The following is a 25,167-nucleotide window of genomic DNA, read 5'->3' as shown; positions in this document are numbered from 1 at the left end:
CCTTGTCTCAGTGGGGAACAGGGAGACAGTGGTCCCTGAGGCTCTGCTGGGGTTTCCATCATCCGGCCAGGCAGCTGTCCCAGACCCCAGCAGAGCCCCCCGCCCCTCAGGCTCTGCCCAGCCTCGGGGGACAGCTCATTGGCCACGTTCCCCTCCTGGGGCTCCTGCCATGTAGACTGGGCTTCCCCCTGCAGACCTTGCCCCAGGCCGGCCTCACTGGAACACGCTCTGGGACTCCTCTGAGCTGTTCCAGGTCCAGGCCACGGAGACGGAGGGCTGGCGGCAGAGGGGGAGTCTGGGCTCCGTTCATCCAGGTACCTGCAGAGCAGATCGGGCCATGTCCCACCTCGGGCCATGTCCCACCTCGGCCCCTGTCCGGGGACTTGGGATGCAGGAGACGGCACCTTGGCGGGCACTCAGGACATGGGCCTCGAGGTAGGAGGTGCAGGTCAGCAGGGTGCAGGGATCGAAGGCGGGTACAGGGGGCAAGGCTGGGGCCTCGGACACCTCTCATCATCCGTGAGGGGACGCGGGGCCCTGTCCGATATCTCCCAGCCCACCTGCTGCTGCGTGAGAAGCACCTGCTTGGACTCTGGGCCCCAGTGGAGGGAATTAGCAAACAATCCAGCACTTGTGGAACACATTACACATCTTGGCTCGAGAATGGGAGGGATCTTGGATTTGCCTCTCATGGACAAAGGATTTTCAGCTGGAGATTTTCTGTATGAATCCATGTGGCGGGGGCGTGTTGCCGAGCCCATCCCACTCTGCAGGCGTCCATGGGGACGTGCTTTCTGACGTCTGTTCAGGGTTCTCTGTTCCTGCAGCTGATGCCAGGTGGGGCTTCGGGGGGACGCAGAGACAGGACTCCTGAGGAGGAGACCAGAGGTCCTGGACACACAGCCCCAGCCCCTGCTCCTAGGGTCTGCCTGCCTTTCCCAGGGAGGGTCCTTGACAGACCTCGTCCCTCCCATCTGACGCTTGCGGCCACCCCTGCCACCTGCGGATATTGGGGTCAGAGGGGCCAGCGGTGCTGTCCATCAGTCATGTGGACCTTGATAGGATGGTGTTGGTGGCGGGTCCACTGGCGCCCGGACGGTGCACAGAGCACGGACCAGGGGTGCCGGGGAGAAAGGCATTTGAGACCAGGAGGAGGCACAGCGGCAGGGCTGGTGAGGAAACCCGCCCCGGAGAAGAGGGGAGGAGGGCGGACCCTGGGGCAGACTCCAGCCCAAACCAGCCCCTCCCACCTGCCCTCCAAGGAGCCCCGCAGTGAATAGATGCCCTCCCAAGGACTAAAGGCTTTTGTCGTGTTTCTAGGATTAGTGTGGAGGGAGGCAGAGCAGATGGCGGGGACTTACCCCAAGGTAGCTCGGTGCCTGCACCTCGCTAATTCCTTCTTCTGCACAAACAGTGAAAAATACCGAGTCATTACTCTGATCCCTGTCTGCGGTCCATTTTGTGTTCTCTGAATCACCGCTATTCATCACCACGGTAATAGCTGGACGTTTTAATAGATTCCGTGCGTAAACACAAAACGTATACGGCCGGCGTGGCATCAGCAAGGATCATGAGCGGTGACATTCTTCATGTTCTCGGCAGAAATGAGCCCAGAAACAAAAAATCGGTTTGACCAAGCTCGCGTGATTTCCGTGGGCACTTTTGGCCAATTTCGTGACGGGAGGCATCCCGTGCCGGCAGCTTTTCATGGTAATGACGCCGTGTTAGTCTCCGTTTTCGTTAAAGCAGTTGCTCTTTGAATCATTTTAAATACATAAATGGCAAATGGTTGAATTGGGAGGGAACGTGGGCAGTGGAGAAGCCCGTGGTCCTGGGGCGAGCCTGCCACCTGGGGGTGGGTGTTCCTGATGCTGTAGATACGACATCAGCCTGCCGAGTGGACCACGTCAGGGTCGGGGTAGGGGACAGGCCCCCACGTGGGGCCTGGGAGGCTGAGTCCTGCCGTCCCCTTGGCCCTGCGTGGGCAGCTGGGTCCCATGATCAGCACCCCCTCCCCTCCCCCAACACTGTTCCCGGCCACCCCGTCCTTTCTGCCTCCATGTTGGATGCTGGGGATGCAGGGATGAAACATTTGCAGCCCTTGGCCCTTGGACCGCTGATGGACACCCCGAGATTCCCTGGAGGGGCAGCTCGCGGTGCCTTTTGCACTTGCACACATGGCCATTGCTTAGATGCAAGGTCAGAAGTGTTTCCTGAATGAACGGAAGAGAATGCCCGCCACCAGGGGCTCTGGCCAGGCACCCATGTCCCACAGCCCATCCTCGGGGTGGTGGTCTGGAGTCTGAAAAGGTCAAATGGCCCCAGAGCTCAGCGGTCCTAAGGAAAGTCTGGGACAGTGTGTGCCCCTGTAGGGGAACCTTCAAAGAGCGACCCGCTGAATGGGACAGCCATTCTGGAGCGAGCAGGCGGGCTGCCGCCACCATGCTGCCCGTCTCCGCCAGCCCACCAGCCCTCCATGGTGGTCCAGTGCCTGCCGTGGACCCCCCTGCCGTGTCCCTTTGCCAAGAGCACTCCTGCTGCGCCAGAAGTCAAGGGGGTCCCTGTGATCCCGCGAGCAGGAGGCGGTCACCTTGTCAACAGTGAGTGTTTGAGAAGGATGGAGAAAGTTCAGAGTGATCCCGAGTTCCCAGAGGAGCTGTTAGAGTTAATTCTGTTCTCTGATTCCAGGTTTCATGAGCTTATTGGGCAGAAATACTGGCAAAGTGGTCAAAAACATGTTTTTCCTAGTGGTTTCATAAGTCCTTACGATCTTCCAGATGATATTGCTCAGGGGTGTGTTTCCTTGTAAAGGACGAAGGTAAACAGCCCATCATCTGTGCTGTGAAAAGGAGGGTCACGTAAGCAGGAAGCCGGTCACGCGTACAACGCAGATGCCGCCAGGGCTAGATCTTTCCCCGTCCAGCGCGGTTCTGCATCCACATGAGGTGGGTGGGTGGTTGTGTGCACTGCCCGTGTCCCGGCCTGCCCCTCACGCCCCAGGTTCCGGTCACACTGAGCCTGTCTCTGTTGCTGTGTTTTTGTGCTCTGTCCTCCATGTGCTGGGGTCTGGCGGCTGCTCTCAGCCCAGCTCCGCTGCGCTTGGGAGCACTCGGGAGCAGGGCCCCCTTCCCAGCCGTGTTTGCACATGGCATGGGGAAAGAAATAGGGCATTTGGCATGGACGTTTATTAGAGATGAGTCTTTAAAAATGAAATAGTAGGATTTGTGTCTCAACCCAAATGACTTGAAATGTCAACTCCCCATTAGACTCGAGATACACTGGGTGATGCAGGTCCTGGGTAGTATCAATGCCCGCGTCACCATCGCTGGGTTCTGGCATGGGTCCCCCCTCGTGTCCTCCCCCAGCCCCGAGCCAGAGCACAGAGCTCAGCCTTGCCAGGTGTGGTGAGTGAGCGCACCTGCAGCACCCTGCACCATGACAAGCCCCACGCTGGGGCTGCCGTCTCCACTTCCTGGTTGGGATTGTGTCCCTGCCCACGGGGTGACAGTTCTGGTGCACACGTGGGTGGCCTCAGTTTCCTTACCCATGGAAGACATAAGAGTGCCCCCCGGCTGGCCTCACAGGTCCTTGGGGTGGTAGGAAAGGGAAAGAACAGTTTATGAAAGACCAGGGGAGTCTCTGTGAGGGTAAAAGTGTTGCTGTTTTCCTTGTGTGGCCCCTCCCGGAGCATTCGGAGTGTTCACATCCCCAGTGGCTGCATCTGGAAGAAACCACTCCCATGGCCCTCTCCGGGAAGCCCCCTGCCCGTCCAGGAAAGCCCCAGAGAGCTGGTTGTGTTACTGCGTCTCTCCATTTTGTTTGAATTCTGGCTGCATCTCACTGTGCGTCGTCACAGCCCATGTGCCTTCAGTTGTCATAGGACCGGGTGAGTTGGGGAGGTAGTGTCCCTCCTCCCCACAACCATGGCATTCCCTGCCGTGAGGAAACAAGCTGGTCTGACACTTGGAGGAGAGAGGAACAGTCTGGTCCTTCCACCAAGTCTGTAAAGACGTGGCCTGGTGTTCTGGATTAATACGACTGTGGACCTCTTATGCCAGCCACACAGCCTCTGCCCAGCTTCCAATTCCAAATATTTTTGGAAATGAGAACAACTGGCAATCACATTGTGACTCAAAGAAAAGAAACACATGCAGAGGTTTGGTAACATCCCGGTGGGCGTGTCACAGGTGGATGGGAGGCACCTTCTTGGCATGCCACTGCTTTACTGTGTGAACCCCAGCAGTGATGAAGACCTCCAGAGATGCAGAAGGAGGCTGAGACTTCCTCCTTGTGCCTGGGCCTGACCTCAGGGCCTGGACGCTGCCGCACTGACCGGGAAGGCAGCAGGCAGAGGTGGGGTCTGACCAGCAGGAGCTCGCCCTGTCCCACTGCGGAGACTTGACTCCCAGCACCATGGCAGGAGAGAAGGTGGTGGGCGGAGGTGTGCTTCACGGGAAGGGGCAGAGTTAGCAGGAAGAGCCCCTCCAGTGGGCAGGAGGAAGCAACAAGGTGACTGGGGCACACAGGGGCCTGTATTACCCACTTCGTTTTCCATTCTCAAGAGAATGTCCAGCCAAGGCAGAGCTCCTGACCTCCCAAGGGAGATAAGATACTCCTGGGAGCCACCCCCTCTCCCACTTGAGAGCCTGTTGGGGGTCACATGAAGATTCAGGGTCCCTGCACATCCAGACCTTCCAGGCCAGCCTGGAGGGGCAGGGCTTCCCACACCCCCGGGAGCTGAGACGAAGGATGAAGACTTGCTCACTGTGGGGCCTGTTGGCTCATTCCAGCCCCCGATGGGACTCTGCCTGTTTAAAGGGGATTAAAAAAGCATCAGAGCCAAAGTTCAAACATGAGCCTGTGGGAAAATGCACACTATGGGAAGGAATACTTTCTGAAGGATTAAAGGCAGAGTTAGCTCTGAAAGTCCTCTGCCATAGACAGGGGAGACGTCTGGAGAGCATCTGCTTGTTGGTATCAGAGAGCTACAAGGGTCTGTGACTTCTGTGACCCGGGAGCCAGGAGCCACAGAGAAAGGACAAGCTGGGGCAAAGGCAAGCATCCGGGGGTTTGCTAGGTGACCTGAGGAACAGATACTAAGATACCCAAAATATGAGTGGAATTGAGATATGTACTGGAAGCTGCAAACGAAGGAACTGTCCCTGCAGAAAAGCAACACAGTGATGTGGGCGAGTCTTCAGCCAAGGGACCGTTGGAGAAAGCAAAGAAATAGAGTCAGAGAGAAAAAAGTTGGTAGGTGTGGAGGACAGAGGGCAGATACCTAATCTGAAAAAGTGAGTGCTCTGGAGCAAAACCACCGTGACCAGGATGGGAGGGATAATCAGGTTAGGATGAGAATAGGACCAGAAAGAAAACCCCCAATTAAAAACAAGAGAACAGCTTCACGACCCACACACCCCGTGGGCGTGTTTGATTTGAAAGAATGAAAGAAAGCTGCCTCATCACAATCCAGGTTAAATTGGGGAAATGAAATTCAGACAAGAAGACAGGAATCCACAGAAGCTATGAAGGCACAGACAGCCGCCCTCTGGACCAGAAGGAAAGGAAGGATCACAGCCAGGGATTCGGCTGAAAAATGCTTTCACTTACGAATTCAATCCTACTTTTAGTTGTTTTTCACACCAAAGGACTAAAAAACACAGTTTTAGATTTGCAAGGATTTAGAAATTGTACCACCCACAAAGCTTTCCTGAAAAAAAAAAAAAAAAGAAAGATAATCTCAAGCCAATCAAAGAAATAAAAATCAGGGGCTGATGATGGAAAAGGTCATAGACGAAAAGAATCATGGTGACTATTGATACCAAGAAATATATGGAGCTAAATGTAAATATCATTCCTGTGATTCTGGTTAGAACACTGAACACAAAATCCATAACGTGTTATGTAACATGCTGTGTTTATTGTGAAAAACGCCTTCTGTGTAATAGTAAACTGATTTGTAACCTCTGGCTACGTTAATAAAGGCTGAGGTGGGGGAGCAGCTGCTGAGGAAGAGAAGAGCCACTTAATGTCTATTTGTGTAGTAGAAGGAGCCATAATGACTTAAGTCATTAGAGAAATGGCTTAATCATTAAGAGTACATTTGATTAACAGAAAGGCCGCCACTAATGGAAATAAGAACATGATTTCTTCAAACCATGGCAGAAGAGAAAACAGGTGAAATGCTATGTGTGTGCATGAAGAAATGATCCATGAAAGGAGCATAACCGGAAATCAAGACGGGGCATATCCTGCTTAGGATAGAACTTCTGTGCCAGTGGTGACAATAAATGTAAATGGGTTAATCTCCACTGCTGAAAAGCAGAGACTGTAAATCAGACCTTTAAAATAGCCAAATATATGTTGTTTTCTAAGGGCATCTCTATAAACGAAAAGTTTTAAAGCAAAGAATCAATCAAGGTATACCAGGCCAAGGAGAGGAAAAGGAAATCAATAGGTAAAATGATTAACTTGGAACAACAGGTCATATATTGATACATGTAAGATCATACGAGTGCATATGATCTTTGACATACATTGGTACGTTACAGTTCACAGTAGTGGAAGTGTCACAGAAACCTCTATGCACGAATTAGCTCCATTTATATGAAGCGAGCTCAATTGCAAATTAACAAAATGATTGGGAGCACACTTTTTAGTTTGAAATTTAAACAACCCTTAAGTCTGCATTAATAAGGTCAAGTAAAAAAAAAAAACCACTGATAACAACAATTAAAAGAACCAGGACATAGATCTTCTGAATAACAAATGTATCATGACTGATTTTGCATCTACGTATTGAACATTTTAACGTACAAACAGGCTGCTTCTAATTTCCCGTCATTTATGAAATCTGTGCAGAAGAATCCGTAATCCAAGTCATGATTCAAACTTGCATAGAAGAGAAATGTGGCAACCTTCTTTTCCAGGATTTTACATTATATTTAAGATGTAACAAAAAATAATAATAACGATAACCTTAGCAGCCAGTACCTTCCCACAATGTGGTGGTCAAATAAGGTGTGGAGTCATGCTCGTGCAGCAGTGTGTGGGGTCTGAAGTCAGTCTGCTGGTGGAGCACCTGTCACCTGGCTCTCCATGCCTCAGTGTCGACATCTGTAAAATGGGCAGAATGGTGCTCCTGGCCTCCTAGGGCTGCCTTAGGATTGAAGGGGTCAGAACGCTAACACCATCAGAGCAAAGCCAGCACGTCCTGGATGATAGACTCCACGTGTCTTCATTGTTGAATTGCATTCTGCATGTTATGAGAAGAACACACAGTGTCTTTACAGGCACAGTGAAATATGGACTTGGGTATACGCATGTCTTTAAATAACTTTATTTTAGAATGAAAATAAAAAGCCTAAGCTATGGAAAAGCCACCCTCAAAAGGAGAAGAGAAAGAGACTAAACACGAAACAGGAATATTAGTGAACTTTTTTTAAAAAGATTTTATTTATTTGAAAGAGAGAGTGCACCCCTGCATGCAGGGTGGGGGGAGGGACGGAGGGCGAGGGAGAGAATCTCAAGCAGACTCTGTGCTGAGCTCAGACCTGACGTAGGGCTCAATCCATTCACCCTGACATCACGACCTGAGCTGAAATCAGGAGTCGGATGGTCTACCATCTGAGCCACCCAGGCGCCCCATTAGTGAACTTTTAAAAGAGAGACGTGGACGTGATCATTCACTGTGTGTCTGGCAAAACCATAAAAATGCCCTCTGACCTCTGTCATGTGCAAATTTTTTTGTTAGAAAATAAATCTGGGGGCGCCTGGGTGGCTCAGTTGTTAAGCATCTGCCTTCAGCTCAGGTCATGATCCCAGGGTCCTGGGATCAAGCACCGCATCAGGCTCCGTGCTCCACTAGGAGCCTGCTTCTTCCTCTCCCACTCCCCCTGCTTGTGTTCCCTCTCTCGCTGTCTGTCTCTGTGTCAAATAAATATATAAAATATTAAAAAAAAAAAATCTGGGGCGCCTGGGTGGCACAGTGGTTAAGCGTCTGCCTTCGGCTCAGGGCGTGATCCCGGCGTTATGGGATCGAGCCCCACATCAGGCTCCTCCGCTAGGAGCCTGCTTCTTCCTCTCCCACTCCCCCTGCTTGTGTTCCCTCTCTCGCTGGCTGTCTCTATCTCTGTTGAATAAATAAATAAAATCTTTAAAAAAAAAAAAGAAAGAAATCTGATAGGAAGGAGGGAAAACCAGCCTGTACTGGGGTCTCAGATCATTCAAGAGTGCATGCATGGCTAGTGTAACAGTCACTATATCTGCAGGGTTTCATCACATATGTGATTTTCTGGGGTAAAAATTACCACCATAACTAAGGAGTAGAAAGATGTTAACATCCTCCAGTAGAAATCCCGGACGGAAATGGCTTAACAGGCACAGTCTTGAAAATATTAATGTGCAGGTGTCCTTTCCCCAAATACTGGAAAATTGCCCAGTTCAATTTAGGGACTAGCGAAATGCCGATGCTGGAAGTCTCCCTAAGGGTAGGAGAGCACACATGGAAACACTGTGTTCCACAAAGACTCCAAGTCTGTGACATGGGTCTGGTACTGTGCCAGGCACTGGACTGGTTCAGCAAAGTGCCCTTGAGTCCCCCGCGTACCTCACATTGCTTTGAGGTTATGGCTACATCTGGGGAATCCCTGCTCCCTGGAATGTGCAGGCGTGATTGGGACAAGTGTCACCCATACCTGCATAAAGTAACGGTTCACTGAATCCTGCGGTCCTTAAAACAACACAAAAGTAGATTTATGTAAGAAAGAAAAATACATTTTTAGTATTTCAGAATCGGGAAGGATGACTGACCCCAAAGGATGATCAGATAAAAATGTGCTCTAATTCAGATGTTGATAAAGGCAGCAGGCAGGCACCACACATATTCCTAAGGAAATATCAATCAGGCAACAGCATCAGGACCAGCAGATCTCCAAGTTAACCTGGAGGAGAAGGCAGGCCCCCTGGAGCCTAACGTCCACCTGAAATGAAGCCAACATTGCCCTTATCGCTGGACCCCTGCCCTGTACACATCAGGACCAAGGCATGCTGGATGCGCAGGCCTGCAGCCATCCCCGGGATGACCTTTTGGAAGATCTGGCAAATGCAATCACATCGTTATTTGATATGAGAAAATACAATCATTATTCCTTACAGATGAGGTAAACAGGTGCCTCCAAAAATCTGCAGGAGCAGCTGAAATGCCTTGGAAACTAATTAAAGAGTTTATTAAATTGGATCAAGTATGAATACAGAAAGTTCTCTACTGTATTCAGCCATTATTTTTCGTAGATACAAACAAGTCATGTTCTAGTTCAGAGGCCAGCAAACTATGGCTAAATCCGGCCCCCACCTATCTTTATAAATAAAGTTTTATTGGAACACAGCCGTGCTCTCACTTGCAGACGCTCTAGGGATGTGTCGGTGCTGCAATGCAGAGCTGGGTAGTTGCAGGAGAGACCTCACAAAGCTGGAAATCTGCATTCCCTGACCCTTTGCAGCATGAGTTTGCCAAATCCGGACTAGAATAATGGAAGTCCATCGAGCCTGCCCACGAGGACGCGAAATAAGCGGCCAGGTGAATGTGTCACTTTGAAGGTGAACACAGGTGAGCTCGCCGGCAGACTTTAGGAAGAAACTTGCCTACCTGGCCAGGGAGGAGAGGCTCGACAAAAGTCAGTTGTGTTCTCACTTCCAGGCAAATAGGTTTCAGAAGAGTAATGGTTTAATTAAAATACGTAAGTAAAATAAACCTGAGTAAATAAGGGAGGCGAGGTCTCCGCTAAACACAGCAGGAAACGTATGGAAACTCGAAATCACTTCCGTAAGAAAAGGCTGATCACCTGTATAAAGATAATGGCAGAGTCTTACTAGGAGAAAATTAAAGAGATTTGAATAAATAAAAAGAAAGCGGTCACATACTTCGATAAGGTCAGTGAGTCCCCAGACCCTGTGCGGTTGTCTTTTCTTTCAGATACAGTTTTTAGGTTTAATACAGTTTCAGTCAGATCCCCGGTGAAGTTTTGGGAACACTACAAGTGGTTTTACGTTTTAGCTGGGAGTGTAGACCCGTCACGTTGTAGGAAGGCTTTGGGACAGAGGCCTCCCCGGTGTCCACGTCCCGCTGGTGGGCGCCTGGGTGTGCAGGGGAAGCTTGTGAGTGGCTGAGCCCCTGGCCGCCCCCCACCGGGTACCCACCTTGTCCTTGATACAGGGACAGAGTTTGTCCAAGTCCTGAGGACCCACTTAGAACCTGAGAAAATGCTGGGCTTCCTGCTGTTACTTTCTGCTCCACAGAGCAGACCACATGGCCCTGAGTGGAACCCCGGCCTCAGGGGGGATGGACTGCGGGGTGCAGCGAGTGGCACAGACCGGTGGGGAAGGGATGGGTCCCCAGCAGCGGGTGGGGCTTCATCTTTGGGGGCAACTCAAGTTGGAGCCACGTCCCACCCTGAATTCCCGGGGGATTACAGACTGGACTATGGCGCCTGAAACCGTGGGACGGCGGAGAAAGTGCGGGAGAGTGTCTGGGTTCAGGCCGAGGAGAGGGCTGGGAAACCCAGCGTAACCATGGACTCCCCGACGCCAACGGCACTTGTTCAGCTGCTGTTCCCGCCGGGAGCTGCCGTCTGTCGTCCGCGTCTTACAGACGAGGACACTGAGCCACGGAGGGCCCAGTCGTGCTCTGAGTCAGCCACAGACCGAGAGCCCACGCTGGGCCCCGTGTCCCACGGGCAGCCCTGACTCACCTCCATCTCCCAAACCCGCCCTCCCGGAAACAGAGGGCCACGTCACAAGGTCGGGATCTTTGGAGCCCACGCAGCACGGCTGGTTCCGAACCACGTGGTGGAGGGACGGCACGCGGGCAGAGAGGAGTATAGCCCACGGGTAGAGAGGTCCTGAAACTCCAAATGGAAACAGCCAAGGAATAGGAACAGAGACTCGCGGTCAGGGAGCGGTGGCTGACCCACGAAGGTGGTGTTTCCATCCGGTCTCATTTCGAGGCCTCACGAAGGGTGTGGGTAAGAATGTGGATTTGCCGATCTTTCTGGAAAGTGCTCAGGGGAGAGGCATCAAGAGAAGCAGAAGTACATGCCTGGGCCCCCTGGAGGGCAGGCTGGCCGTCGCTCCAAAGTTAACATGCAGTCACCCATGACCAGCCGTTGCTGTCCTGGTGGGACCGTGGGTGTCCAGCCGCGAGACGTGACGGCCCACGTGCGCACAAGAACTCGTGCATGCAGGATCACCGTGGCACTAAGCAAAGCCGCCGGCAGGTGGGAGTGGCCCGGAGCCCACCTGCTGATGAGCGGTACCACTGTCAGCAGGCCACAGCGTGGACCAGCCCTGAACGCATCGCACACAGGGCGAGAAGCCAGACGCAAAAGGCCACGTGCAGTGTGATTCATGTACAGGAAACGTTTAGAACAGGCAGCCCCATAGGGGCAGGAAGTCTGCCGAGGGCCGTGGGGGCTGGCGGGGGGTGGCAGTGACCGCTGACGGGTCGGGGCTCCTCCTGGGGACGAGTCTTCCACTCGGGCTGAGGCGTTGGCTACACAAAGGCATGGCCTCCACGCTCTGGAAGCGTGACTGTGTGATGTGGGCCCCCGATCGTGGTGAAGCTGCCGCGAGCAGACGGGAAGATGGGCTGTCCTCGTGGCCAGTCTTCCACCTGGTCCTTGGCTCCCGGACGGACAGCGGCCTGGCAGGGCTCCGTGCCGGTGCAGGCAGCACCTGGTCCAGCTCAGAGGCGCAGACACACCGCACAGAGGTGACCTCCCCACCGTGAATGGCCACCTTCCCTGGAAGTGGACCCAGGAAGGGGACTGGGAGAGGGGTTTGATCCTGAGCTCCCTGAGCACGCGGGGCCCGCCCTCGCCACTGCGGATGGCACAGTGTCCGCCGGAGCGTTTCTGGTGCCGTCTTTGAAGAGCACCTCCCGCCCACCTGTCGTCTCTGCGTCCCCTTGATCCCGCGCGCCTGTGAACGTGGGCCACGGGTCTGCTGTGGCGGCAGGTGGCCGTGGCTGCTCTGATGCTGGCTGGGGTCCAGGGTGGTGCTGGCGGGCACCTGCCCTGGATTAGCTCAGCCAAGGGACGGACTTCAAAACCGGCGCTGCCTTGGGGCGGGGACAGAGAGGACAGAAATCCAGGCAGTGAGGTCTGTCCTGCAGTTGTCAACACGCCCTTTGGAAAAGCCACCTGGCAAGCTGGGCCGTTGCAAACACACACGAGACTTTAGGGAGGATGGAGGCCAGTCGGTCCTCCTGCAGGCAGAGGGCTGAAGGTGACCAGCGGGGCGCAAGGGGTGGGCGCAGGGAGGCCATGAGGTCATGGGCAGGGCTGAGCTGGACACAGTAGCAGCAACAAGGACCCACGGTCAGACAGGTGTGGGGGGAGGGGCCTGTGGTGGCTCCGCTCGCGCCCAGCGTGCTTGCTGCCCGTCCTCCCTGTCCTGATTTCCTGGGTCCTGCCCCTCTCTCGTGCTATCACCCCAGTATTCACACGCACGCCGCCCTTCACTCCCCGTGTGGTTCAGGCCCTTCATGCGCTGTGGCCGCAGTCCGTGCCCTGGGCAGGCGAGTGCCGAATCCGCCAGCGCGGGGACCCTGCGTCCATGCCTGTCCCTGGACCGCCCGGTCTGTTCTGCAAGTGGGAGTCGTATTATCACCCAACGTGCCGACTTTGCAATTCAGTGCGTTCCCTCCCTCGCGCGGGCCGCTGGCCGTCCTCCCACCTCTTGCTGGACCCTAACCCGCTCAGCGAGCAGCTCATCTCGCGGCCCGTCTGCTCACACCCGGGGAAAGCTGGATGGCGTACGGGCTTGTAGACTGAGGACGTGGGCCCTGGGGTCGCCCGGCCGCTCCCGTTGGCTCCTCAGGCCTGTCCTGTGCTCTGGGGGTGACAACACACAGCAGGGCCTGGCTCCTTGCTCTAGTCACCTGCTCAGCTCCTGCTCTGCCAGGCCTGGCCTGGCTTCGAGGCTGCTCGGAGCCCACGACCTCGGCTCCCGGGCCGGCCGTGCCCTCCGGCTGCCCTCAGAAGTGCCAGGAGATGCTGGGCAGGGCCTGGTGGGGAGGGGCACCTGTTCCACGGTGGGGGGGGGGGCGACCCTCCCTCCTCACCCTACCAACCCAGGGGCTCCTATGCCTGGTGAAGAATCAAGCCGCCAGGACTTGGCGCTGAGGCCCCCGAGGCCTATCCACGAGACCCTCCCTGGCTCTCCAGGCTGCAGGACGACCAGGGAGGTCAGACCCCCGGACAGACAGAAGGTGGAGGCCCAGGGCGGCCGGATTGCGGCCAAGTCCAGCCCCTGTCCCACCCATGGCTTCCTCCCCCCGAGGCCTTGGGTAAATACCCTCTGGGGGGCGGTGGGCAGAGTCACGCCCTCTGTCAGAGCGAGAGTCGCACATGTGAGCGTTCACAAAGCGCTTCGCCCACCAACATTGCACGCGGGATTCTCCTGCAGCTCCGCGAGGCAGCGGGGGTGGTGTCGTCTCTGGGCCGGCGACCGCGAGCCCCGCCCTTCGGAGCCTGGGCGCGCGGGGCACGACTGCCGTGTGGTCATCCATCCCAGTCAGGAGCACGCAGGCCATCGAAGCTGTGACACACATTGTGTATGTTCGGGGGACGGACCTGCATGCTGGCGTTTGCGGGAATGACCCAGGTCCCAGAATTAACTCCACGCTCCATCTCAGCAAACAATTGGTAATTCGGGGCAACGGAGCTTCCTTTGCTGGGCGATTTGTGTGGCTTCCATGAAGCAGTAGCCCTGTGGGGGGAGCCCGGCGTGGCATGAATACTGGCCCACCTGCCACGGGCCCACTGACCCCAGCGTAACGGCAAAGGCACCTCCTCCCGCCAGCACCGTGGGGAGACCCTGCCTCCACTCTCCCGAAGGGAGGGATGCTCGTCGGGGGACGGGAGCCTGCGTCGTGAGCAGGACCTGAACCTGGAAAATTCCATGGGGTGTGAGCCGCTGAGCCCCACTCTAACGCAGGGGCTGTTCCAGGAACGGGCCTGGGGGCCCCAGGCTGACCCGGCCGGGCTGTTAGCATCTTCTTGGGACAGTTCGTCCCGGCCATTCCCGGTCAGGAGTGCCTCCTGGGTTCTGCCTTTCTGCCGTGGGCCGAGCAGCGGAGCCTGGCAGCTTCCCAACCACCCTTGTTTCACCGTGAGGACCCCACAGCATCCGGCCTGGTTCTGCAGATGCTTGGGAGTGCACGGACCCGTGGCCGGGGGGCAGGACCCCCGGTGCCTTCTCCACAAATGGCGGGAGTTGCCCTGGACGGCAGAGCCTGGTCCAGGGATGGGTCCTCCCCTTCGAGCCTTGAAACAGCCCGCGGACCTCCCCCACCCCACTCCAGATGAGGAGGCGGGAGCAACGTGCACACACGGCCAGAGAGCTGGCTGAGGCCCCTGTGCGCTGGACCCGGGCTCTTCGCCGCCCATGCGGAGGACCTAAAGCCTCACACTGTCTCGTTTTCAGTGTTAGAGACTCGTGCATGGTGCTGGCTCTACTTCAGACCTGCTCGAACAGTTTATGAACGGGAACCCCTGAGCTGGGGAAGTGTTTACTCAGGGACACTGAGGCAGGCAGCGGTGAAGTGACCAGGATGTCCAGATCATATGTGGCGGAACAGCGTTGGGACCCTGAACGTGAGCCCTCACCTGGCACTAAGAGGCCCTGGGAAGCAGTGGCCTGGCCGTGGCCCCAAGACCCATGGGGTGGCTGCTGGTCCAGCCTTATTCTAGGGCTGGATCAGGAGGGACCTCCGAGCCTGTCATCTGAGGGCATTGGGAAGGCCACCTGCTCCCATCCCCATGGCCGGGCCCCCCAGGCCAGCGCTGGAGCCCCGTCCCCACGAGAGGCCGGGGCCAAGACCTCGCGTCCAGCGGGACTGCACATCCAGCCCCGTACCCACAGAGTCAGCCCAGGAGGCAGTGAGTCACACGCCGGGAGGACAGATGGACGGGGGCGCGGACCAAGTGAGCAAACTCTGGGGGTGATTTGAGCAGGCCCCCCGGCCCAGACGCACCCGTGCTGCTCAGAGGTCAGAGGAGGGGGCGCGGGGTCTTGTCTGAGATCGTGAACTCGCCGGGTTACCAGAGGGAGCTGCCCTAGGCCACGTCACGCTGTTTGATTTGTCTTTCTGAAAAACCCGACCGCAGACCACGGCCATTCCAGCCACTCTTGTGAGCTCGGGTTTGGGGAGGACGTGCGGTCCGGGCTTCCTCGCACGTGGACCGGCCACACAGTCTCAGGGACTGGTCCCAGAGAAGAAGCCACACGGATGACAGGACACAGGTGGGGTGATGCATAGCCTTTCCAGAAGCTTCTTCCCTGCTTCTGTCTTTATCTTTCCCATGGCAACGGCTCTCGTCGTCCTGAGCCTGTCAGAGCAGCCTGCCGTCACCTCCGCGTCTCACGGGGCCCATGTGTCTGCTGTTTATTAGGACCTTTTGTTCAGGACTCTCGATCCAGAACAACGTGCTCCTTCCTACAGAACACTTGTCCCGACCTAACATCACACACGAGCTTTTAATGAGGAACAGAGAACAGCCCTCGTTGGACTCACAGAGGCTGGGAAGTTTTGTTTTGTTTTTCAAACACTGCTTTGTAGCGTCCAAGTACTGAGAGAAGCCCGCCTGCCGTCGTGGAGAACACGTGCTTTCCAGGGCGGGCGGAACGACCCCCTGGGTAGGGACCCCCGGGATGCCCCCAGCGCCATCGCAGGCAGGCAGGTGTCCAGCGTTGGCCGGGTCCTCCTGGGGCCGACGGGCCACAGGAACCGCCCACGCAGGACCCTCCCCCAGGGAGACGGGGTCGTGGCTGGAGGGACCCCACCTGCTGACCGCTGACCCAGGGGCTGTGTACAGGTGACAAGGGGTCCCCCAGCGAGGGCGTGCTCTCGAGAGGCAGGGATATCCACAGGGACTGTCCCCTCAGCCTGAGCGTCAGATGGCCCTCACGGTCCCTCCAAGCCGGGGGACACAGGCTGAGCGTGTCTCTGAGCTGGTGGTGGCCCCTCACGCGGGTGTGACTCACCTCACATTTGTTGTTGCGGGAGCCCAGCCGTGCGGTCCACAGGTGAGGGGCACCCGCCAGGTCGCAGGAGGGCTTCCCCGCGTCCCCTGGGTGGGCCGGCCAACGTCAGGATGTGACAGAAGCCAGTGTTCCTGTGAAGGGGGCCGGAGGCCAGTGAAGCCGGGCAGCAGCGTCCCTCCTGGGGCAGAGGCCCGCACACCGTCGGTTTCCGTGGAGCTGCGGTGGCTGGCACGGGCCCCAAGATGGGCCGCCACCGAAGGTTCCCAAGCTGCAGGTGCGTCTGCCTCCCCGGGGCCGGAAGGGCTCTGCTGGCTTCTGCCAGCACCAGTGAGGACCCTGCCTCCAGGCCCCACTGGACCCTGTTGCCGCAGGTCGGACGGCAAGCGTGAGTCCCTGTCACCAGGCCTGGGGAGGAACTGTGGCCTGGGCGTCCCTTCCTGGGGGTCAGGCGGATGCCGGGGAAGCAGGACCCAGGCTCTGCCTCCTGCAGCACACCCTGTCCATGCTGTCCTGCCCTGGGCCTCGAGGCAGGAGGAAGGGGACAGCTGGACACTGAGGATGGAAGCCAGACCTGCGTCTGCGTCTGTCCGATGCGCCGGCCTCAGGGCTCCTCTGTCCAGTGTGGGTTGGGCTTTGCTGGGGAAGCCCGGCCCGAGCAGACAGGCGCCTGGGGACACGTCAGCTCTGCCGTGCTTGGTGTCTGTCCCATGGTCTGCCCAGCAGCAGAAAGTGGGAGGCCAGGTATGCAGAGGAAGACAGGGAGGAGCGGCTGGGGGCCGAGGGTCCTCTGGGACAAGGTGGGGGCCAGTGCTGGGCACGCCTGCTGAGAAGCCGGTGGGTCCACAGAAGTCGGCACAGACAGATGCGGACACAGGACAGGCTTTGGTGTGCGAACAGCTGGGGGTGGGGACCATGGAGCTGCAAAGGCTTACAGGTGGAGGGGGGTCTGGGGGTGCAGACAGCACCCCAGGTCCTGGGCTCATGCCCCTGGGCTTCCCTCCTGCAGTAGGGCCATCGCTGTGAGTCACACACAGCAGCCTTTGCACCAAGCCTGTGAAGGGCCTCAGAATCCTCCAGAACACGGCCCGCCAGCCAGGAGAGAAGAGCTTGCTGCCCAGGTCCTGTCTCAGAGGACACGAGGCCCAGCCTCAGGGGAGACAGGCCGGCTTCACGGAACCACGTGTCTGTACAAGATCGGGGGGGGGGGGCGGGGAACGCCAGGTGCAAGTCAGACGTGGCCTCACCCTCGGGCAGGACCTGCCCCCCGCCACCGCAGGCTCTCACCTCCCGGGACACTTTCCCCAGCAGGGCCCCGGGCTTACACCACACAGGGCGGCCGGCTGCCCCTCTGCCTGGGGCTCAGTGTGACTTTGCTACAGTTTCCTGGGTTCCCGGACTATTCAGAGCGATTTTGCTAATTAAAATATCTGCACTTGGAAATGCTGGAGGCCAGGGGCTGCGTTATCTGAAATCCATGGTTAGTGAGTGAGCGAGTGGCAGGAACTTTGGGGAGGACGTGCTTCCCCCCGCTGGTGATGGCTGTGTCGTCAAGGCCCCACGTGGGGGAGGGCGGCTGGGCAGCAGATGCCTGGTTCCTGAGACCACCACATGCCCCCTGCATCCGTGGGTTCCCAGGCCCTGTTCCCGCTGCCCCACCAGCATCCCCGGTGGCCAGGCATCCACCTGCCGTTGTCCTGGTGGTCCTGCCCCGGGACACCCTGTCCAGCAGCTGCCTGGCCCCAGTGCCAGTGGGCAGGCCCGGGGCTGCCATGGACGCTGCACTCCGTCTGTGCCTGGGACCACGGCTCAGTGTCTGGGCAGGATGCTCTGGAAGCCTTGGCCAGGACACCAGCACTGACCACCCCCAGGCCCCCGAGGAGGACTGTCACCCCCTCCTGGTCTCCGTGGCTGGGAAACCCGATTCCTGTCCTTCCTTGAGGAAGTGGGGGCTGGGGAGAGGGTGTGTCCCGGCCATGCAGCACCCCAGCTCACTGTCCACGGGAGCAGCTGGCCCCCTGGAGCTCTGACCCTGACGTGGAGCCGGCTCCATGTGCTGGTGGACGTGGGGCCTGACGGAGGCACCTCCCTTCCCCGTGGGCAGGCCCAGCATCACCCCACGGCCACTGGGACCTCCCAGTTTGGGAAGCACTCCACAAGGGCCCTGAGCCTCCTGTGGTTCTGTTCCCGGGGCGGGGGGAAGGGGGTGCCGCTGCTGTTGAAATCCGCAGAATGAGTGAATGAATGACCGTGCAGGTGAGGTCAGGTGTCTGGGCGCTAGCAGGGGTGGGGGTGTGGGGAGAGAGGCGGCGTCCTGGGGGGATTACAGGACATGAGTCAGGCTGCACGGCCTGCGCTCCTGGAGCGGGGGACTGGTGCACTGGCTCCCCCGGCACGGGGTACGGCCCCCAGGGCAGCGCTGTCCCGCGGGGTCCCCCTCCCAGCCTGTGGGGAGGGCCGTGGGCGTGGCGAGCAATGCAGGAGGAGATGATGCTTCATAACGGAAGCTCGAGATGCCAGGTGTCCCCCGTGTCCCAGGAGAGTGGCCGCTGTGGAGACCGGCGAGGGGCCAGTGTTGCTGGGGACCCTGAGGGATTCCTCCTCCAGCCCCGCGGAAGTCGGCATTTCTCAGGAGCTGCCGCAGCCCCTGCCGCGTGGATCATATGGAAATTAGCACCTTGTGAGTGCGTCGCGAGGGGGAGGATCTGAGAAAAGACAGGGTTCCGGGGTCAGGCCTGTGGCGGGCTCGTGGTGGGCTCGTGGCGGGCTGGGGGGGCTGGGTCACTCCCCGAGCGTCACCATCACTGCGGCCCCGCCCAGGAAGCCGGCACCGCAGTCCCTGCTCTGGCCCTGTTACACCCAGGAGAATCCAGACCCTGATGCCAGATGTGCTGGAATCCGTGGCTCTAAGAAACTGCTAGAACGTATGCAGCGACCGCGTTGCTGGAAGCAGTGGTGGGGAACCCAGAGGAAAGCTCGCGGTGCTCACTGCGTGAAAACAACCTCGTGTGTCTGGTGTAACAAAGGCGGGAGACAGATGCAGCTGGGCAGCGGGCCGCCCCAAGGACGTGTGCGTGGCCACCGGTACGGGACCCGCCCTGTCCGCGGGCACACGCTGCCGGAGAGGGAAGGAAATAGGCTGGAATTTTCAAAATATTTACCTCTGTCTGGAAATGAAGTGTAGGTGGATTTTTGTTTTTGTGTTCTGTTCTTCTCTCGTTCCCCTGTCACCGGGGAGTGCGGTCTGTACAATTCCAGAAACAGAGAAGAGTCAAGTCGGTGCGTCCTTCCTTGGTTAGCCCCGTGGGGGCCCGTGCGTGAATGTGCTGGAGGGGCTGCCCCTGCCCTCCCTGACCTGGCTGCACAGGTGGGGGCAGGGCCCCCATGCACTCCGGGCAGCGCGGGGAGGGATCCGGGACCGGTGGGCGTGCGGGGTCCAGGCCGGGTGGGGGTCCCACCAAGCCGCCTTCTTGGGCTGGGCACAGAGCGCACAGTGGGGCCTTTGCTAAGCTCGGGGCGGCTGGAGGTGGAGGGTGTGGACCAGAGTCAGGATCAGGGTCCACGGGCTGAGTTGGGGCAGCTGGTCAGCCCTGAAGAAAGGAAAGCCCAGATGGGCTGGACTGGGTTGAATGGTAACCCCCAGAATGATGTGGCCACTTGGAACGGTCAGTGAAGCCTTTGAGGGGAATGGGGTCTTTGCAGATGTGAGCAAGCTAAGGGTTTTGAGATGGGGCTGCTCTGGACCTGGCTGGGCTCTAAATCCAGTGACAGGTGTCCTTGTAAGAGAGACCAGGGGGAGGTTGGGGACAAAGGAGGGCCGTGTGACAGGTGCAGGACAGATGCAGCTGTGAGCCAGGGAGCCCAGTGGTTGACGGCATCCAGAACGGGCAGAGCGGCCCAGGGCCGACTCCGTGAAGGATCCCCCTCGCCGGCGCCTCGCTCTCAGATGCCGGCCTCAGACTGCAAGAGGGTGAATTCTGCTGTGGGAGCCCCTGTCTGTGGCCAGGAGTCGGAGCGGTCGGGGAGGGGCTGTCTCGCATTTTCTACGGGACCCGATAAACGCGTGTGGACGGGCATGGCCTGTGGTCTGGGCTGCCAGTGCCTGGGAGCCCCTGGCTCATGCTGTCCCCACAGGCCTAGCTCAGGGATGGGCCACACTCCCCACGGAGCCAGGATGCAGGGAGGTGTCCTGAGTGTCTGTGACAGGGGCACCCGGAGGCCGCAAGCACAGGCGGGCTCCTCAGGGGAGGTGACCACAGCCAGACCCTGAGGGGGCTTCAGGTGGAGGAAGGGGGTGTCGGACAGAGCCCCCATAAGGAGAGGCTGAGTGCTGGGGGGTCTGGATCTGACGGGAGTGGGGAGCCACGGGTGGCCCTGGGGCCAGCGTCCAGGGTGCAGGGAGTGAACTGTGGCTCAGATCTTGGGGGGCGTGTTGCTTTAAGACCTGTCTCGTTATTCCTTTCTAGAAAGTGCAGAGACCAGTCACTAAAGAACCGAGACAGAGGAGCAGCTCCCAGAACAGCTTTAGGGAACAGAGTGAATCTTGTGACCGGACGCCAGCGAGTAGGGACCTCTGCGCTTTCAGGGTTGGGTTTCTGAAGCTTTCAGACACCCCCGGCCATCTTGTCGAGTCACATCCCCGAGGAGCCACGGTCCTCGAGATCCTGCACAGGCGGACTGCGGGCGGGGGGGGTTCCCCAGGGCCAGCGTGGCTGCTGAGGTGCTCGGGGCCAGTGGCCTCCCCGCTCGCCCCCGCCACACCCCCCTCCGCTGTCCGGGCCACGGTGGGACGACGCACATGGGTAGCCCAAGGCTGCACTGGCCCCACGGGCTTGGCCGATTCTCAAGGGTGAGGGCTCCTGGTCGGTACCAGCCCCCCATCCGGGCTCCACGGCGTCTTTGGGACGGGAGCCCAGCTCTGCGTGTGCGTCTGGGTCGACAGGCACCTCCGTCGTATCCCCTTCATCGTGCGGTCCCGGCGCATGCAGGCCCCACAGCTGACTCCATTCTGCCTGTGGGGCAGGGGGCAGGGGGCTGGATCTCGGCTTTACTGGCAGGAAGCGCTGCGATCCCGGAGCTTGCTGGCAGTCGGGGTCGTGGGTGGAGGGAGGCTCAGCGCTCTGTCTGGGCTTAGACGCTTCGCTAGAAGCAAGCAGCCCACCCTCAGCGGCTCATGGGCTGGACACAGGTCCTCCCTCTTCTGGCCTCGGCCTTCATCAGAGAAGACGAGCGAGCCTGGCGTCGGGTGGAGAATAGGGTCACTGCGGGGGAGCTGGGTGCTGTGGAGGGCTCTGCTGTTCAGCGGTGCCCAGGGGGCTGAGGGTGACAAGTGCAGCCGGCCGTCCCCGGGAGAAGGCCTCATCTGTGCCGGGGCAGCTCCGTGGATCCAGGCGTCCAGACTGCCTGAGCTGGCCCTCTGGAGAAGACCAGTGAGGCATGAGCAGAACTGCCCCATGAACAGCTCCAGGGGACACCATTGGGGTGGGCCCCCTCTGCGGGGAGACCTGGGGGCAGAGGCCCAGGCAGCAGGATGGCTAACACCCAACTTGGTGGGACCGAGAAAGTGAGAGAAGGCGGAGGGGCCATGGTGAGGCCAGCATGGGTGGACGGGGGCCTGTGGCATGGGCAGGGTTGGTTGGGAGCGTGGTGAGAGCCACGGGGCTGGGGAGCTCACGCCAAATGGGGTGCAGATGGGGACCAGCTGGAGGTGGGATTTGCCAGCGCACAGCGAGAGGAGGCTGACCTGGGCTGCCACCTGCCAAGGACAGGCCCACCCCCATGCTGTGTTCCATTTCTGCCACATGTGGGGAGACCAGCCCCCATGATACTTTCCTCTCCCCTGACTGGGGGCCCCTGTGGGGAGTCTGCACGGGGGTCGGGGCATCCCTTGCACGCCTGACCCAAGCCCCAGGGATCCTGAAACTCATCTGGCCCCCAGGGCCCTGCCCCGGACTGGGGCCACCTGGAAGGACAAGTGAGACAGGAGCCTCGTGGGGTCTTGGTGTGACAGGCTGCTGGTCATGGGGCCCTGTGGGGTGAGGCTGTGCTGGTCTGCGCCAACCATGCCCCCCACCTTTCTGCCTTCGTTCTTTTAAGGGTGGGATTGTCCCCCGCCCCAGAGCTGTGGCTTGGGACCATCATGCCACACTTCGTGGCCGTGGTTTCCTGGGACTCTGGGATGCACGGGCCTCATCAACCAGGGATGTGCATGCCACCCCACCTCTGTGGCCTCCTGGGGGCTCCACAGGGATGTGACACATACATTCCCATCGCTTGTCACCGTGCAATTATGCAGCACCTGCTGTGTACATGGTACAGCGCGAGACGGTGTTAGGGAAACAGGTGGGCGGGACTCAGAGCCAAACCGCTGTCCAGCACAGGGCGGAGGACACATCGCTGGTGCCCTGAGCCAGCAGTGCTCAGGGCATGAGCCCGGGCCCCCACCGGGGACACAGAGGAAGGGCCGTGCTTCCCGGAGCCACTCCCTGTGGCCGGTGTAGACCTGAAGTGTAGGGTCATGTCCTTGAGCAGGTGTGCCGGCCTGAGTCGGCGGAGGGATGAGGACCGGCCTCTGGGATGCGCTCTGCCCCATGCGCTAGGCCAGCCTGCGGGACATGTCCGGGCTTGTCCGTTTCCAGTAGGACCCTTGGTGTCTGTGGGGCTGACACTATCTTCTCTCTGTTCCTCAGGTCTCCTGACAAACGCAGCCCCAGTGGGGCCCCGGGAGTGGCCTTGGCTCCCTGGAGAGTCCACACCTCAGCCACGGTCCTCTGTCCGCCGTGGGCTCCACCTGTTCTCCGCCATCCGCCCACCCTCCGTCTCTCTGTAGCCTGTCAAGGACAGCCCGCGTCCTTGGCATCCTGAACTGAGTGTGTCCGCCGCAGCGAGGAGTCTGGCCTGGGACACACCGGGCGTCCGTGGGAGCCTGGCCTCACCCGCCCTCCCTGGCCACGGCCTGGGCTGTGCTCTCCGAGGAGGACGAGGTGGCGGCCGCAGGGGTCTGCAGCCTGGCCAGCCCGGGAGAGGAGGACAGCGCCGGGCCCGGGGGAGGACCAGCCCTCGGGCACAGAAGTGGCCTCTCCTTGTGCCCCAGACTGTCCGAATCACTTTTATTTTCGTACCCTTTCAGTATACTCGATAGACCAAAGAGCAAAATCTATTTTAACTTGGACTCGCCCTCGCCGTCAGAGTCCCTGGGCTCGACGGGGGGACGCGGGGGCAGAGACATGCCGGCAGCCCCGGTGGGGCGCGGAGGGTGGCCCCGGCAGAGGCGTCGCCTCCACGGACACTGCGGGGCACGCTGAGAGGGGCCGAGCCGGCGGAGGACACCGCGGCTGCCCCACGGCCCGGCCGGCGATGCCCCACACAGACCCCGCGCAGCGCCCCTCGCCGGGAACACAGACCGCCGCACACAGCCTACTCCTCTGTGCTTAGATGGACTTGACCGACTAAAATCACTTTCTGTTTTAACCAGTTAGACACGCCTCTCTACAGCTCATTTCTGATAGTGGGATAATCCAGTATTTCGCCAAGAGCATGTGGGTCTCCCGTGACTGCTGTCTGCTCCGACACACCATTTAGCTCCAGAAAGCAAATTAAAGAAACCTAAAGTAACACTTGTTTGAAAGAGATCATTAAATGTATTTTGCAAAGCCTAAAGTTATATATTTAACAGTTTTTATATGTTGTATATTTGTAGAAAATCCTATTTAACAATTAATGTGGTAGCCCCCGGCCAGCCCGCACGGCGGGCGGAGCGCTGGTGTCTCTGAAGGGCTCTGGGGTGGGCGCAGGGGGAGCCGGGCGCGGAAGGGCAGGACGCTGGGGACGGCAGCCAAGGACGCGCCTGAGGCCACGGGAGCTGCGGCGGGTGCCCGTGGGGAGGTGGGCGTCTTCACCCGCCTCGGGCCCGGCTCGGTGAAGACCCGGTGTGCGATTTGTCGGTCACACCTCTTCTGACGGATGTCGTGTCCCTTTTCCCGACCCTCCCCCATGGGCAGATCCTGAGGCCGCTGCCGCCGACCTCCTCTCCCAGTTGATGTCCCGTGCCCTCTCCGTCTTCACGTCGGGTGGCCGAGTCGCTGGGGCGGGCTGCCCCGCGGAGCACGGCAGGTGCCTGACCTTCCCGCGCCCTCCCTGGAGCACGGGGTCACCGGGTCCGACGAGCAAGGGACAATTCCGCGTCTCCATCCCCCGGGCCGGGCCGTCGTCCCCCGGGGTCCCTTCATCCTCCCGAGTCTGTGCCAAACTATACTACCTGATGGTCCAATTAACAGGCACGCTATGCTAGTTCAATGCTACTAAAAAAAAAAAGAAAGAAAAAAAAAATAATAAGTATATAGAAGCTGTCCCAGCAACCCATAGACTAAAGATAGGAGAGAAGACCCATTTATTTAAGACCCGTTTCGAGTTCCATGAGTATTTAATTTACCTTTCCTGTCACCACACGTGCAGAAGTCTGAGTGTCCTGGAGGGAGAGACATGGCGGCCGCTGGGTTCCCAGCGCGGACGAGGCGGCGGCGGCCGCGGGAGGGTCTCTGCCGCCTCCCTGGGCCTGTGTCTTCCCACGGCAAGTGGAGACCCCTTCAGAGGCAGACGCTGGAGGTTTAAGATGTTATAGCGTTTTTTCCTTGTTTTACAGTATTCAATTTTGTGTTGATTCAGCTAAATTATGAAAATAAAGAAAAAATCCTTTGGTAAGCATGGCTTTTGTTCACGGGCTGGGGTGTCCTGGGAGGGGGCCGTAGCAGGCGTGGCTGGCCAGGACCTCCTTCCCGGGCCTGCCCAGGTGCTCCCAGAAGCCCGGCCCTGGCGGGTGGGCAGCGCCCGGCCCCCAGCTACTTGGGGGCCTCCATCGCCCTGTGTGTGAGCGCCCACCCCCTCCCACACAGAGGCCAAGTCCTGGACACAGAGAAGCAGAACCCCAACAGCAGAACCTCACTGGGCGGTTTTGGGCTCTGCCGTCAGAGCACAGATGGGGCAGGCCAGCGTGACCAGGACAGGGGCCCCCACGCCTCCTTCCTCCGTCCATGCAGAGGAAGGACAAGCTGGAGGTGCCCGAGTGGCGTCTGTCCACAGGGAGGAAACGTGGTTCAAGCAGGAGCTCCCGGGAGGCTCGGCCACCTG

The 25,167-nt window shown here is 58.8% G+C and overlaps 1 protein-coding gene across 2 annotated transcripts in view; it reads left to right on the top strand.

The window, feature by feature from the left end:
* TAFA5 (TAFA chemokine like family member 5) overlaps positions 1–24,741 on the top strand; it is a 190,837-nt gene extending 166,096 nt beyond the window's left edge. For both annotated transcript variants that reach the window (XM_087868606.1, XM_045815515.2), the window contains exon 4: positions 22,731–24,741. In XM_087868606.1, the coding sequence (XP_087724732.1) occupies positions 22,731–22,739 (9 nt within the window). In that variant the 3' untranslated portion in view covers positions 22,740–24,741. The remainder of the gene's footprint in view (positions 1–22,730) is intronic.
* The last annotated feature ends 426 nt before the right edge of the window (positions 24,742–25,167 follow it).

Source organism: Ursus americanus, chromosome 17, assembly GCF_024610735.1.
Source record: "Ursus americanus isolate L20-20 chromosome 17, mUrsAme1.1.p, whole genome shotgun sequence".
In the NCBI taxonomy this organism is placed as follows: Eukaryota; Metazoa; Chordata; class Mammalia; order Carnivora; family Ursidae; genus Ursus; species Ursus americanus.
This window is presented reverse-complemented; position numbering and strand designations above follow the sequence as displayed.